The 16,564-nt window shown below is 41.3% G+C and overlaps 1 protein-coding gene across 1 annotated transcript in view; it reads right to left on the reverse strand.

Moving 5' to 3' along the window:
- adamtsl3 (ADAMTS-like 3) overlaps positions 1–16,564 on the reverse strand; it is a 726,995-nt gene that overhangs the window by 223,989 nt on the left and 486,442 nt on the right. Inside the window, 1 exon segment of the mRNA XM_073033006.1 lies at positions 5,504–5,661. Coding sequence (XP_072889107.1) covers positions 5,504–5,661 — 158 coding nt within the window.

The raw sequence follows: 16,564 nt of genomic DNA on the forward strand, positions 1-16,564 counted from the left end.
GACAGATATTCGACAACACCTAAAAGGGGAAGCCATAGTAATTGGGAAGCAGGGGGCAGCCCTGCAAGTCAGGTGGAATACCTTCTTGAAAGAATGGTACAGGATACCGGAAGCTGTACCCCAAGTAACCCTGCTGGTAAATGAGGGATACCAGTCTAAAGACTTAGGACCCTTAGTAAAGCAGGTAAGCACCGTAACGGTTTGGAGAAAGGTTATGCCTGAGGTATGGATATCCGGAGACAACAACTACATTAAAATAGGGGTAAACATAGATGTGACAGGAACTATGAAGGAAGTTGAAGTAATTCCTCAGCCACACATGTCGTTGTTGGGGCAGGCAAGGGGTCGGCAGAAAAATAAAATATTGGACAAGTTGCCATCTATTCTGTGGTCGCACCATGACACGGACGTGGGGAAAATAAAAACAGCCAGTCCGGTGGAGGTAAGGTTAAAGAAAGGAGCAGTTCCACCTGGGAGACCACAATATCCCTTAAGACTGGAAGCAGAGGAAGGTATAGCGCCGACAATACAGGGACTGTTAGCGGCAGGAGTGCTTAGGAGAGTAAACAGCCCCTGCAATACTCCGCTGTTGCCTGTCCCAAAAGCGGACAGGTCTAAATGGAGACTGGTGCATGACTTACGAGCAGTGAATGAGGTAGTGGAGGATGTGGCAGCAGTGGTCCCGAATCCACACACGCTGCTGACTAATATCCCGCCAGAAGCAAGCTACTTTTCAGTAATTGATTTGTGTTCGGCTTTCTTCAGCATTCCCCTAGCCAAACAGTGTCAGTATTTGTTTGCATTTACATACAGAGGCAACCAGTACACCTACACTAGAATGCCACAAGGATTTAAGCATTCACCACATGTTTTTAATAAAGTATTGAAGGAAGATTTGGATGGCATTTCGCTGGAAAGTACACTGATACAGTATGTGGATGATTTGTTGATTTGCTCTGAAAGTGAAGAGCAGTGTGAACGGGATACTGTGATACTTTTAGAGAAACTGGCGTATGGAGGACATAAAGTATCTAAGAAAAAGCTGCAATTTTGTAAGCAGCAGGTGGAATATTTAGGAAGGATGGTATCTAAAGGCGTAAAGGCAGTAGCGCCGAGTCAGATTGAGGCGATAACGAAAGCTCCAAAGCCCCAAACAGTAGGGCAGATGATGACGTTTTTGGGAATGACAGGATACAGCTCAGATTGGATAGGAGAATATGCTGAGATTGTGGCACCTTTGAGAAAGATAATGAAAGAAGCAGGACATACAAATTTGAAGAACGGCTTACAGTGGAATGAAGAGGTGGAGATAGCTTTCAATACTATTAAGCAGGAATTGCAGTCGGCACCAGCATTAGCTTTGCCTGACTACGAGAAGGTTTTTCATGTGTATGTATCCAACCGACAGGAGGGTTATGTCACAGCGGTTCTAACACAAGAGACAGGCACAGGAAAAGCAAAGCAGCCGATAGCATACTACAGTACGAGACTAGATGAGGTGGCTCAGGGGTATCCACCCTGTTATCAGGGATTGGCGGCGCTGTACTATGCGTATGAAAAGGCATCATCTGTAACCCTGGGCTATCCTGTAACTCTGTACACACACCACAAAGTAGCAGAATTGCTGGAAAGAGGGAAATTTGTGCTGACGCCAGCCAGAGTAACAGCGTATCAGATGCTATTGACATTTCCAGACATAACTATACAGAGATGCACTACCAGTAATATAGCCGGTTTTGTCCCTTTGGACTATGAAGGAGAACCCCATGATTGTGTAGGGAAGACGATGGCATTTGCCAAATTGAGAGCAGATTTACGGTCAGAACCACTAGAGGATGCAGATAAAAAGGTTCTGTTTGTAGATGGCTCTTGTTGTAGGGATTATGATGGAAATCACGCAGGGTTCTCAGTAGTGCAGCAGGATCAGTCGAGCTATAAGATTATTAGGATGGAGCCATGTCCCCAACCGTGTTCCGCCCAACTAGCAGAAATCAAAGCCCTGACAGCTGCATGTGAAATGATGGAAGGTGAGAAAGTAGACATCTATACTGATTCGGCATATGCTCATGGAGTATGCCATTTGTTCGGGGCAGTGTGGAGACAGAGAGGTTTTTAAAAAAGTAGCGGAGATCCTATACAACATTGTCAGCAAATTCTAGACTTAATAAAAGCACTTATGAAACCCCAAGCACTGGCTATAGTGAAATGCCAGGCACACAAGAAAGGGAATAGTATGATAACAAAAGGAAATCAAGCTGCAGACGAAGCAGCCAGGAAAGCGTCTGGGTGTACATCAGTTATTATTGCACCCCAGGTAAGCCTAGAGCCGGAACCCACGATAGAGGACCTGGTTGAAATGCAAGGTAGGGCAACGTTGGCAGAACAGACAATGTGGAGGCGACGGGGGGGGGGGGGGCAAGCAGAACTTAGAAGGCCTGTGGAGCACAGAGGATGGTTTGTGGGTAGCTCCTACTCCTTTGTTGACTATCCTAATTTCAGAAGCACATGGAGTGGACCATTGTGCAAGGGGGGAAGTAATAAGGAAAATAAAAAAGGATGGTTTCTGGTCACCTTATTTACAGGCTTCGGTAGACTATATTTTAGTACAGTGTGAGGTTTGTGCACAGAATAATGTTCGAAGGGGGATTGCAACCCCAATAGGTCACATACCCGTGCCTGAAGGACCATTTCGTCATCTGGTGATCGACTACGTAGATATGATAAAGACGGTAAGAGGGAAAAGATACATTCTGGTGGTAATTGACAGGTTCAGCAGATGGGTAGAGGCAATACCCTCGAAGTATCAAGGGGCAGGGACAGTGGTAAAGTTCCTGACAAATGAAGTGATCCCAAGATTTGGAATACCTACGGAAATCAGCTCGGACAACGGTTCGGCCTTCATCCAAAAGGTGGTCAAATTGGTATTACAAGTACTGAGAATAAAACAAAGGTTTGGATGTGTGTACCACCCACAGTCACAGGGCATGGTGGAAAGAATCAATGGCACTCTGAAGACCAAACTAAACAAAATTTGTGCAGACACTAAACTTAATTGGGTCGATGTTTTACCGTTAGCATTGATGAGTTACCGCATGCAAACTAATCGAGTGACATGCCTGACACCGCATGAGATGCTCACTGGGAAGCTATCATACCTGTGATAGGGGTAAGCAAAAATGTTGAATGGATAAACTATATATACTACAATCAACAGAGGTTCATCAACTACACCGATGATGCACTGGAGGCCTTAGGGCAACAGCTGGATGCAACTAGCAGGATGGCGTGGCAAAACAGACAGGTACTTGATTGGCTTTTGGCAGAAAAAGGGGGTGTGTGTGTGATGTTTGGAGATCAATGCTGCACTTTCATACCGAACAATACTAGCCCAGAAGGGTCTTTCACCAGAGCAATGAATAAATTAAAGGATCTGCGGAAGGAGGTCAAAAAGAATGCAGGATTTGGGCATCGGTGATTTGACTGGTTAGAAAGCAAACTAGGGGGATGGGGTGCGTGGCTGACTAAATTGGCAATGACTGCAGGCATTGTGCTGATAAGTTGTGCATTTATTCTGTGCTGTTTTCTTCCATGTCTCAAGACTTTGATAATGCGTGCGACAGCAAAACAATTCCTGATGTTCCTGGAAATTGTTGAATCTGACCCCAGACAAGGAGAAAAACCGATGATGTACTGTTACAGTCTGCACGATGTATCAAGCGGACTGGAGGGTGTTAATGATGTGGACACTATGTAAGGGTGTCTGAGTCTTTTTTCCTGTCTCAGCTACGGAGGGACAGGTTTTTGGCTCAACAGCCTAGGATAACAGAGAGAGATCATTTTGAGCTCCGAGTATGGAAATTGTAGTTGACCCAAATTTGGGATTAAAATGCTGGACTTTATTTTGGCTTTGGTGCACGGCCTCTGAGTGTTCTCTTTCTGTGTGAGACCCTGTGGGTCTCAAAGGGGGGATTATATTGAGAAATATACCTGAAACATAACCACTATATATACCTGAAATATAATCACTATGTATTAGCTATTTACTATACTATGTAATCGCTTCTAGGTACTGAATATTAATATGTATTATTTTACTAGACACATTTTGCTATGTGTTGTTTTCACTAGATACTTTGTACTCTCTTAGCTACATACTTACAGGACACCTGTTTGGTTAGCAGCACTATTAGCTGAAATGTACCCCATGTATTACACTCAGCCTTTGTTTAGTACGAGATAACGGTGGCGGACAGGATGCTGCGAGCAGGAATGTAATGTGAGGGAGGTTGTCTGGAAAACATAATCTTGGCCACGAATAAGGCCCCAATGCGAACGGGTGACATATAATGGTGGCGCACCGCGGGCTAGGCAAGAGCGATTAATTAATTCATATATAGATGATATGCAACTAAAAATTGATTGGGTATGCTGATGAAACCGAAATGTAACTGAGATAAGAAATTACTATAAAGAATGCTGTACACCGGAGCTCGGTGGGCTTTCGGTGACAAGTTCATTGATTGCCTCAGCCTTTGTTTGCAAATAAAGGTTTAATTTTCTTGAAGAATTGTCTGTGTCTCCAGGTCATTTCAAGTAACCACGACAGCCATCAGACTGATTAATTAATACTGATGCAACTGTATTTATATGTTATATTGACTATCCTGTTATACATACTATTTATTATAAATTACTATAATTGCACATTTGAACAGAGACGTAACATAAAGATTTTTACTTCTCAGATACAGTAATAAAGTCAATAAATAAATAAATAAAACTATAAATATTTACTAGCGGAACCATAACTCCATTTTCTTTGAAACCATGCTACTTAAATGACTAAAATGCAAACTGCTTGTTCTGAATTCAGTGAGATCTCTGATCTCCAAGTACAGGGAATCATATACAACACCATGTCCTTAAGGACTCCTTGACAACCTCCTATCTGGAGTAACTGGGTGGACTCTATGGTGGTCTCACAAGGCAAAGAAAATGTCTCCTGCAGGCACTGATATTCATGCGCCAGTATACTTCCCTGGATGTCTAATCTCTCCTTCCCATTTCTGTAGCATCCAGTCAAAAAGTAGAAATACATATCTATTTATTTATTGAATTACAGCGTAGAATAGGCTCTTCTGGCCCTTCGAACCACACTACCCAGCAATCATCAGATTTAATCCTAGCCTAATCACAGGACAATTTACAATGACCAATTAACTGACCAAACAGTAGGTCTTTGGACTGTGGGAAGAAACCAAAGCACCCGAAGGAACCCCACTTGGCCACGGGGAGAACATACAAATTCCCTACAGTCAGCGTCAAGAATTGAACTCAGGTTGCCTGTGAAGCGTTGTGCTAATCAGTATGCTACTGTGCCACCCGTGATGTTGTTAAAAATTGGCAGCTGATGGCCTTGACGCATTACATATAAATGACAACAAGTTAGTACTTCTGTAATAAATTACTTTTCACAATGATTAAGAAATATCAAAATAATTACCTTAATAATAAAATCTGCACCAAGTGGACCTTTCATCTTGAGAACCTCCTTATCTGAACTTTTTTGGAACTCGACAGTGGTGTTCTCAATGACAGATACACCGGAAGCACTTAGGTTGTGCTCTCCTTTATGTCCCTGGAGAGTTTTCGATTCTATATCTGAAATGAATTGGATTCAGGTAATTATACAGTACATCTGTGACTTTCTAATATGAAATATTTTCCATATGTCTAGAAATAAGTAATTACAGATTTGTTAAGTAACTACAGTTTTCTAAACGTGTTGATAGATCATAAGTAAATGCAAATTAACATGCATTATTGGTTCAAAACATTTGATTTTAATTTTTGAACTTTTCTAGTCAAAAACACAATTACCTTACCCAATGTAGAAATTGATTTATGAGACTGCTGATTAAAAAAAAACCTCAAGCTCACTGTTCTATTTGATAAATTATCTTTTAACACATTGGATGGAAAAGATTGGCCAAGTTAATTTTGACAAACAAAACCGCATTATACTTAAGGACCAAATGGCTTAATTCTGCTCATCTTTCATATGGTCTTATAATTTTGAATATACAGTACAATACACAAATTAAGGAAAAAATAATTTATGGTCTGATTGAACGGTCAAGTGTAGTGATGTTGATGCCTTTCCATGAGCATTTTCTGCAGGAGACAACCAATCAATTGGAGTCTTTTATTACTCCACTCAGAGAACCAGAAATATACAAATCATCAATTCTTTGGAGACATATATTTGAAAAATTTCAAATATTAACAATCTTTATTAATACGGAGATGGTCATGAAGATCTGTTGGCTCTTCAGACTGCTGCATTTTCAGATACGTTGAGAGCTTTTTTGTTAATGTTAGCCCAGAAGTTATCTACTACACACAGAGAAGGGACCATGACTTACTCTGTGGTGAAAGGTAGTAGGGTCTGAAACTCTACACTCTTCAGTCAGCAACAACACTATAATAGTGGCAAGGGCTGACAAAGAGTTTTAGGGGGATAACTGTGATTCACCCTCTAGAAAACAAAGACCAATGGAGCAGGAACAGCTGGATGGTACGATGGAGGGAGGGCAGAAGACCAAGTGGATATCAGGAGGAGGGGAAATGATTCTGGAGGGGAGGTAGAAGATGAAGAGAGTAATGAAGTATTTCACATTGTGATGCCTAAGGACAGAAATGACGATAAAAGGATTAATTTAGAGAGTTAATTGACTCTATAGGTTGTAGTCAGGTGGCACCAGGAGAAAGATGCAGCAGTGAACCTGAGGGATTGTCTGCCCTTGGAACATTGAGACGTGGGCCTGCCAGTGGAGTAGGATACTGAGAAAAAAATGTCTACCTCAGACATGGGGTGTTATTAATATGACATTGAAGTTTTCTGCTTCTGTACTTTAAATTTACCTAGGCAATGAAACAAATTAAATTTTGCTGCTGCTACGCTCCTTTAGAACTGTACAGGTCCGAGTTCATCAGAAAAGAAGAACCATGAACAATGACACATGCAATTAAGTGCCAAACACTGCATTAATTTTATGTGCCAGAACAGAACAAGTAGCTTGGGATCATACCAAGTCACTAGATTTAATATTGCTTTAGAAATATTCTCAAGCCTCAGATTCACTGTTTCAGTTAAAGGTTCCAGGTGCTTTTTGGAAATTTGGAATCATGAGGATTTTCCCAGCTGGAAATACTGTTAAATAACAATTGACAAGCAGGAATTATAACATCATGAACTCTAAATAAGCCCAGTGAAAGCTCCTAGTCTAACTTTAAAATTAAACAAAAATCACCAGGATATCACACCCCACCACCTCACAGTTATTACCCTCATATGTGTGCTGAAATTACTTCCACTAAACATCAAGTTTTCACAGCAGAGGTTTGCACAGATGTTAAAGTGTTGCTAGGAAACCTTCCTTTACTGTTGACGCTCTTAATATATGTGGTGTTGCAGGAGATATTCCAGCTGTTGTTCAGTATCTGTGCTCTTTTGTGAATTAACAGGTTCAAAATTGTATAATCAATTGATGCTGAAGCACAAAACCCTGTAGTAAATTCTCTGTCTGGAAGAAGAGAAATTGAAAAATGCAAGTACCCTCTCTATTGCATCTCATTAAGAATTTTTGGTCTGAGAAACAACAAATGTGGAAGTATATTACAATACATCAGGATATTGAGAGGTGATCAGCCATTATATGGCTCCTTTGCAGTCTGATAACTTGTTCTCAAAATTCCTTCAGATACCTGCAACATTGCAAACATGAAATATCTGACACAGCCTGACAAATCTTGATGAAATCAAGCGACTGTCTTGTTGACTACAACTCCATGATTTTCTAGCTTGTAATGTGGCAGAGAGCAGGACAGATTTTTAGAAAGTGGTAGCATAGGGTGAAAGAGAATAATAAAGAAATCATCCTGTCAGCTTACAGGGGAGCAGGCAAGGAATGGGTTTGCTCTATCAATAAATGGTACAAAACTTAAAGGGTTCCTTCTATACTGTTGCGATTCTGTGATACTGCATCTTGGTATGATCTCACAGTTTCTCCAGCTTTGCACTTCTGTCAATGTCAGTGGCAATCTTGAACAAGTAACGGCTGCTTTAAGTAGCAATGAAGTCTGGAAAATTCTTGCCCTGAATGGTTTCAGAGCGAGGTGAAATTTAATTTTCTCCCAGCACTATTTCGCTCTAACAGAACTAAGGACAGCAACAACAGTTTGGATTCATTCGCAAACCCATTGCTCTCATCAACTCTGCTGTCTTTGCAGATTGAAAAATCCAACCGATTTAGATTTACAGCTGAATCAAAATGCCTTATTTTGATAGGTGGACTTCAAAGTTCCCCCTTCCCCCAACCAATTTCCTGAGTGCACAACTCCAGTAGCAAGGTCTCCATCTCTAGGGAGCAATTTGAAAAGTCAACATTCCTGCAACTTAGCTCTCAGACTGAAGAAGTTTTACCTTCCCCATCTCTGGACTGAGTTAGTATTTGGAGTAATTTGGCATTCTTGGCTCCTGATGAGTAATCAAAACCCTTCTTACTTTCTTTGAGAAAATTTTAACTTCTTCTGGAGATCTGTCATATATTTAGTACAGAAAAGCAGTCACCCTCTTTTCTAGGCTACATTTATTTCCAGTAATTCAAGGCAACTATAAACACTATTGTAAATTTAGGCTGGTATTTGAAAGAGTGGCTTAGAGCACCTAGGTCACAAAGAACCGATTTTGGGCTGGAGTCCCAAGAAAACTTTAAACAGAAGAGTTGTTTATTTCACTAATTCAGAAGAAATGTAAAATTTCTCCTTAACTGGGTTTTACACACAGATTGAGGGAATAAGTAATTCCCATGGAAGAAGCAAATCATCTTCATTTGCACACAATGAATATATTATCATTTGTCTACATTGAAGATACAAACGCTCATTCTTTCGCAATGCAACTGGTAATGGTTAAATAACCATCAAGAGAAATTGGAGCTCGTGTCCTCAGTGTCCAAAGCAGTAATCTGAAATCCAGAACTAGTTTTTTTTCCTCCAATCTTTTCATTAATCATAGAAATGAAAACACCATTGCAGACAATCCAGCTAACCCCACTGAAATGATTCAAAATTATTAACTTCATTTAAATTGCCTTTCCTGAAGTTAATATTTAAGAATTTGCCTCCTACTTTCTTTCCTTACCCACTTTCACTTTCCTGAACCCCTTAATTAAGTGACTGTTGTTTTTTTTAGACAAACACTTCTCTGTGGGAAGATTTTAGATGATGCGATAACACAGCACGTAAAGGATTAGGGCAGTGGTGCAGCTGGTAAAGCTGCTCACTCGCAGCTTCCAGTGACCCAGGTTCAATCCTGTCCTCCCGTGGTGTCTTGTGTGGAGTGTGCAAGATCGCTTTGTGACAGTCTAGTTTTCCTCCCAATTTATTAATAACTTGCTTGTTGGAAGATTAATTTGCCGGTATAAACTGCTGCAGTTGATGGTCATAAATAGTAATAAAGTATAGGTGAGAGGAACTGATAGAAATGGTGGATAAATAAAATGAGATTTGGGTAGTATTTCTCTAAATAGATGCTTGACAGTTGGTGTAGACTAGATGGGCTGAAGGGCCTATTTCACACTGTTTGGTGAAGAATGTGAAACTCACTGTTGTCTTGTTTACTAATGGACGATGCTAATAACAGAGCATGGGAAGTAATCGTTGCTGTGAGCCAAAGCAAAACTTTTGTTTAAAAAAGGCAGTGAGGTGTGGCTGCTGAGAGATTGAACCTTGTCTGGGTTTGGATAAGAGCAAATTATCTTGGAGGTATAAAATATTTTGAAAACCTTTGTGTTTAATACCAATGCTGAGGACTGGTTATTTCACAAAGGAAATAACATATGGAATGCGGCATTTATGTTCCATCCTGCTTTTTCTCCTCATCGAACTCTATTAGTGTCTAATTCCTTCACGCACACATGCTGATCCTCAAAGGATTATTCAAGTGCTCCCATCACTACTTGCTGAATCCACTCTCCTGTTGTAATGATTTCCACATCTTCATAACTCTCTCTGAGAGGCTTTACTCCTGAATTTCCTGTTTGATTTCTTGATGCTTTAACTACATTGCTAGCCTCTTGTTTTGCTCTCTCCTCTCATCTGTCCTTCTATGTACCATTGAAACCTTACATTGCTTTCAATACCATTCCACTCATTTTTAACTCATAGGTAAAAGTTTTTATTTCTAGGCCATCCTTGTAAATCTCTTTTATACCCTAGCCAGTGCTTCTGCATCACTTCTATAATCTAACAATCAGAACTGCAAACAGTGTGGGTTAAATAGATTTTACAATATTCAAAATACTTACTTTATTTTCCTGTTCTATACCCCTAGAAATAAACCGTAATGCTTGGTTTGTTTTTGTATCATTTTACTCCTATACTGCAGATGTATGTTAAATTGGCAGAAGGATGAGTGTATAAGCACAGAAACAGGCCCTTCAGTTCACTATATGCTGAATCTCATACCTATCCATACTGTCCCCACATATCTCCAATCACTCCATATCCCTCTGTGCTCAATTAGGCACCTGTAGAGATACCTCCTAAACATTGCAACTACTCCTGTCTCCACCACCTCTTTTGGCAGCTCATTCAAAATACCAACTGCACTTTGAGTGAAACATTTACCTTAATATTAGGGACTAATGGTTGCTTCAAATTCCAGATTGTTAACTAAACTTTAATTGCCATTGAGCGTACCCACATGAAATGCTGTTGTAGGAAAGTAGCATGCACCATCAAAGATCTCCACCACCCAGGCCATGCTCTTTTCTTACTGCTGCCATCAGGTAAGAGGGACAAGAGCCTTAGACCTCACACCAGCAGGTTCGGGAAATGTTACTACCCCTCAACATCAGGTTCTTGAATCAAGGGGGAAAACTTCAATCTATTTCAATTGCTCCATCACTGATCTGTTCCCACAAGCGATGGACTCACTTTCAAGGACCCTTCATCTCAGTATCTCATGTTCTTGCTATTTAGCGCTATTTACTTATATCTGCATTTGCACAGTTTATTGTCTTCTGCACTCTGGTTGATCACCTTAGTTGGACAGTCTTTCATTGATTCTGTTATAGTTACTATTCAAGAAGATTTGTTGAGTTTGCCCACAAGAGAATGAATGTCAGGGCTGCATATGGTGCATATTATTTCCGATAATAAAATTTACATGGAACCTTGAACTTTGTAGGATTTGAACTTTGGTCCCTCAGACATTTGTCCATGCCTCTGGATTATAAACTCAGTAATTTAATTGCAGTGCATCACCAGAACCCATAAACAATTGTAACAAAATGTTAGCATCCATTTAGATAGATAGATAGATAGATAGATAGATAGATACTTTATTCATCCCCATGGGGAAATTCAACATTTTTTTCCAATGTCCCATACACTTGTTGTAGCAAAAACTCATTACATATAATACTTAACTCAGTAATAATATGATATGCATCTAAATCACTAACTCAAAAAGCATTAATAATAGCTTTAAAAAAAGTTCTTAAGTCCTGGCAGTTGAATTGTAAAGCCTAATGGCATTGGGGAGTATTGACCTCTTCATCCTGTCTGAGGAGCATTGCATCGACAGTAACCTGTCACTGAAACTGCTTCTCTGTCTCTGGATGGTGCTATGTAGAGGATGTTCAGGGTTTTCCATAATTGACCGTAGCCTACTCAGCGCCCTTCGCTCAGCTACCGATGTTAAACTCTCCAGTACTTTGCCCACGACAGAGCCCGCCTTCCTTACCAGCTTATTAAGACGTGAGGCGTCCTTCTTCTTAATGCTTCCTCCCCAACACGCCACCACAAAGAAGAGGGCGCTCTCAACAACTGACCTATAGAACATCTTCAGCATCTCACTGCAGACATTGAATGACACCAACCTTCTAAGGAAGTACAGTCGACTCTGTGCCTTCCTGCACAAGGCATCTGTGTTACATGAGACTACGTGGCCTTTTCAACGAAGTTGTCCTGCTGAGTTTTCCAGCATTTTTGGCATTTTGATAAGACACATTATTGATCTTCTAATTTCAAGAAGGATGCATTTGAAACAAGTTGGCAAAATGGCCAGATAGCCTTTTGAGACCTGCGTAATCCACTGCAGTTAAGACAAAGAAGAGACTTGATTCAAGCACATAGCATTTTGAGGAGGGTATAATAGGATGAATGTGGAGAAGAAGTTTCTCTCTTGTGGGAGAATCTTTAACTAGGAGTTGTTATATAAAGACAAGGGGTAGCCCATTTAAAATCATGAGACACAGAAGCAGAAATGGGCCATTTGGCCAATTGTGTCTGCTCTGCCATTTCATCTGGCTTATTTGTTTTCCCTTTCAACTCCATTCTTCTGCCTTTTCCCCATAACCTTTCACACCCTGATGAATCGAGAACCTATCAACCTCAGTCTTAAACACAGCTAATGACCTGACCTCCACAGCCACCTGTGGCAATGACTTCCACAGGTTCACCATTCTCTGGCTAAAGAACTTCCTCCTCATCTCCATTCTAAATGGTCTTCCCTCTATTCTGTGCCCTCTGGTCCTGGACTCCTTTACTATAGGAAACACCCTCTCCACATCCACTCTATCTTGGTCTTTCAATATTTAAGAGGTTTCAATGAATTTACCTATTTCTGTCATAATTATTTTTTCATCTCTTAGACGCACACACAAACAAACATTGCCTTGTCATTCTGCTGTTGTTGCAGTGAGTGTACACACTTCACTGTCTTCCTTGGCAGATTCTTATAAAGGGTCCGAAACTGATCCGATGTGCTCTGGTTTGGGGTTATAGTGTCTTTCCCGCCATACACGGCAAAATACTCAATTTCTTTAGAAATGGGGATGTGTACATGTGCATGTGTCATTTGTATACTGTATTTAAGGTAAGTACTTCTGTTTATATTGCAGTGTGATAGTAACTACATTGTGGGGTGCATCATGTTCTAATTCACGTGTAGTCTTAAGTTAACTTTGTTGGTAATTAAACATGGTATGACCTATTGCTGAATAAAAAGGTATTCCTTGCACACAGTGAGGGAGATATAGAGGCAGCCAGGAGGGACTGGACAATAATAAGTATGAAGCAATTATTGTGTTTTCCAGTTAAGTATCTTGTTGTAAACGCTGGCTGTTTTCTTTTCACTATTTTGGCTAATTTTCATAAGTTTAAATTTTGATAAGCACCCTTGCACTAAAGTGCCAAGTGACTCCAACCATTCTGCCTTTGGCCATGACTCGCATATCTAACAATGACTAACTCTGCAAGAACTGTACTTGGCTATAGTTCCTTGCAGGCCGTGTTAGGGAACTGGAATTAGAGCTGGATAACGTATGTATCATTTGGGAGAATGAGAAGTTGATTGTTATAAGCTTTGGAGCTACAGGGAGGCAGTAACACTTAGGTTGGCTAGATTCTGTGGACATGAAAGAGATTCCAACATGGTACATTGCCTTTCAATTGCCATGGTCAGGGATGTCTAAGACTGAGTCAACAGCATTCTAAAGGGGGGGGGGGGTGAACAGCCTGAAGTCGTGGTACATATTGGTATTAAATATATAGCTAGGTAAAGGGATGAGGTACTGAAGAGAGAATATAGGAGGTTGAAATACAGGGCCTCAACCTCTGGATTGTTGCCTGTGCCACATGTACATAATTTGACCGATGAATGGTGCCTGAAGATTTGGTGCAGGGCATCGTGTTTCAGATTTGTGGATCATTGAGATCTCTTCTGGGGAAGATGTTACCTGTACAAAAAGGACAAGTACAAATATCCTTAAGGGCAGGCTTGCTAGAGCTGTTGGGGAGGGTGTAAGCTAGTTTGGCAGGAGGGTGGGAACAGGAATAATAGGTCAGAGTAAGGGGCAATTGGTATACATGCAGATGCAGTGTGTAGAGAGATTGTGAGGAAGGATGGGCAATGAATAAGGCAGAATTACAGTCAGTGGGATGGGTTGAAATATGTAAGAAGCATCAGGAACAAGGGTAATGAACTTAGAGCATGGGTCAACACCTGGAACCAACATCACTGTGGCTGTTTTGAAGGCTTGGCTGTCACAAGGGCAAGATTAGCTGCTGGATGTTGCAAAAAGGACAGGGAGTGGGAGTAAAAGAGGTGGGGGAGTTGCATTGCTAAACCGGGATAGTATCACAACTGCAGAAAGGGAAGATATCATGGAGGGATCATGTACCGTCAGTCTCTGAGAGTGTTCTGTAAAGCTCCCCTCCCCAATGGCAACAGAAACACTGAGAAATAGATTGGGAAGCAGATTTTGGAAAGGTGCCAAAATAACATGGTGTTGTCATGGGCGACTTCAACTTCCCTAATTTTGGTTGTTATCTCCTTAGTGCAAAAGATTTAGATAGGGCAGAAATTGTCAGGTGCACCCAGGGAGGACTTCTGTCACAAAACTCAGATAGGCTGACCAAAGGACAGCCCATACTGGAACTCGTGCGAGGCAATGAACTAGGTCTGGGGTCAGATCTCTCCGTGGGTGAGCATTTTGGACAGTGACCACAACTCCCTGACCTTTACCATAGCCTTGGACAGAGATAGGAGCAGACGGTATGGGAAAGTTTTGAATTTGGGGACAGCAAATTGTGATTCAATTATGTAGGAACTTCGGAGCATAAACTGTGAATGAACTGAAGGAGTGGATATTTAGAGACAAGATTTACAAGCGTTCGCAGAAGCAGTCTGGTAGGGATAATCAGTATGGTTTTCTGAGGGGTAGGTTGTGCCTCACAAGCCTTATTGACTTTTTTGAGGATGTGACAAAACAAATTAATGAAGGTAAAGAGGTGGATGTGGTGCATAAGGATATCCGTAAGGCATCCAAAAAGGCTCTCCCCTGATAAATTCAATCAGAATGGCAGGAGGCATGGGATCCAAGGAAACCTTGCAACCTGCATTTGGAATGGGCTTGCCCACAGAAGGCAGAGGGTGGCAGTAGATGGAGCCTATGCTACCTAGAGTTCTGTGATGAGTGGAATTCCACTGGGATCTGTTCTGGGATTCCTATTCCTTGTGAGGTTTATAAGTGCTTTAGATGAGGAAGTGGAAGTGTGTGTTAGAAAGTTTGCAGGTGACATGAAGGTTGGTGGTGTTCTGGATAGTGTAGAAGGTTGTCGTAGGCTACAATCAGACACTGACAAGATGCAGAGCTCTGAGAAGTGGCAGATGGAGTTCAATCGAGAAAAGTAAAGTGATACACTTTGGAAGGCCGAACTTGATGGCAGAGTACAAAGTTAATGACCGGATTCTTAGCAACGTGGAGGAACAGAGGGATCTTTGCTTTCAAGAGCCACGAGGTTATGTTACAGCTCTATAAAACTCTGGTGAGACCAGACTTGGGGTATTGTGTTCAGTTCTGGTTGCTTCATATAGAACAGATGTGGAAGCTTTAGAGAGATCGCAGAGAAGATTTACTGGGATGCTGCCTTGAGAACAGATCTTCAGAGGAAAGGTTAAGTAAGCTAGGATGAGAGGCAATTGATGGAGGTGTGAAATAATAAGAGACATACCGAAAGTGGATAGCCAGCTCATTCTTCCAAGAGTAGCAAAGGCTAATACAAGAGCACATCGGAGGAAATTATGGGGGTGGGGGTGTTTGATGACACATGCAGGTACTTTTCCACAATGAGTGGTAAAACCATAAGACAAAGGAGCAGAATTAGGCTATTTAGCCCATCAAGTCTGTTCCACCATTTCATCATGGCTAATCCATTTCCCTCTCAACCATATTCTCCTGCCTTCTCCCTGTAACCTCTTATGCCCTGACTAATCAAGAACCTATCAACTTCCACCTTAAATACCCCTAATAACCTTGCCTTCAAAGTTGCCTGTGGCAACACAGTATATTCCACAGATTCACCACCCACTGGCTAAAGAAATTCCTCCTCAGGTCTGTTCCTTGATTCTGAGACTGTGTCCTCTTGTCCTAGACTCCCCCACCCTGGGAAACATCTTCCCCACGTCCACTCGATCTAGGCATTTCAATATTCAATAGGTTTCAATGAGATGTCCCCCCATTCTTCAAAACTCCAGTGAGTAAAGGCCTAGAGTCATCTATCGCTCCTCATGCAATTACTCTTTCATTCCCGGAATCATTCTCCTGAACCTCCTCTAAACCCTCCCCAATGTCAACACATCCTTTCCTATATAGGGTCTCTCTTCCAGATAGCAAATCTCTCCAATTATTTCACTTGTTCTGTGCCTTCTGTTTATTCTTTTTGTCTTGTTTGCTTAATGGAGCCTGTGACATACAGTTGGGATCTCGACCGAAGGATCCAGCACTATGCTGTGACCAAAGAGCTGACTCGTGGAGATTAGAGATGGGCTCAGGGGCAAAAAGGACCGAGAACATGAGCTGACTCATGGAAAAGGACAAAGATGGGACGCAGGGTCATGAATGACTCCATCTCGAAGCGATGAGGAAATGTGAAGCATCAAGGTGAATGTGGAAGGGGATCAGCGATGGTTCCCAATTGAGACAGTCAACAG

The sequence above is a fragment of the Hemitrygon akajei genome, chromosome 30 (assembly GCF_048418815.1).
Source record: "Hemitrygon akajei chromosome 30, sHemAka1.3, whole genome shotgun sequence".
NCBI lineage: Eukaryota > Metazoa > Chordata > Chondrichthyes > Myliobatiformes > Dasyatidae > Hemitrygon > Hemitrygon akajei.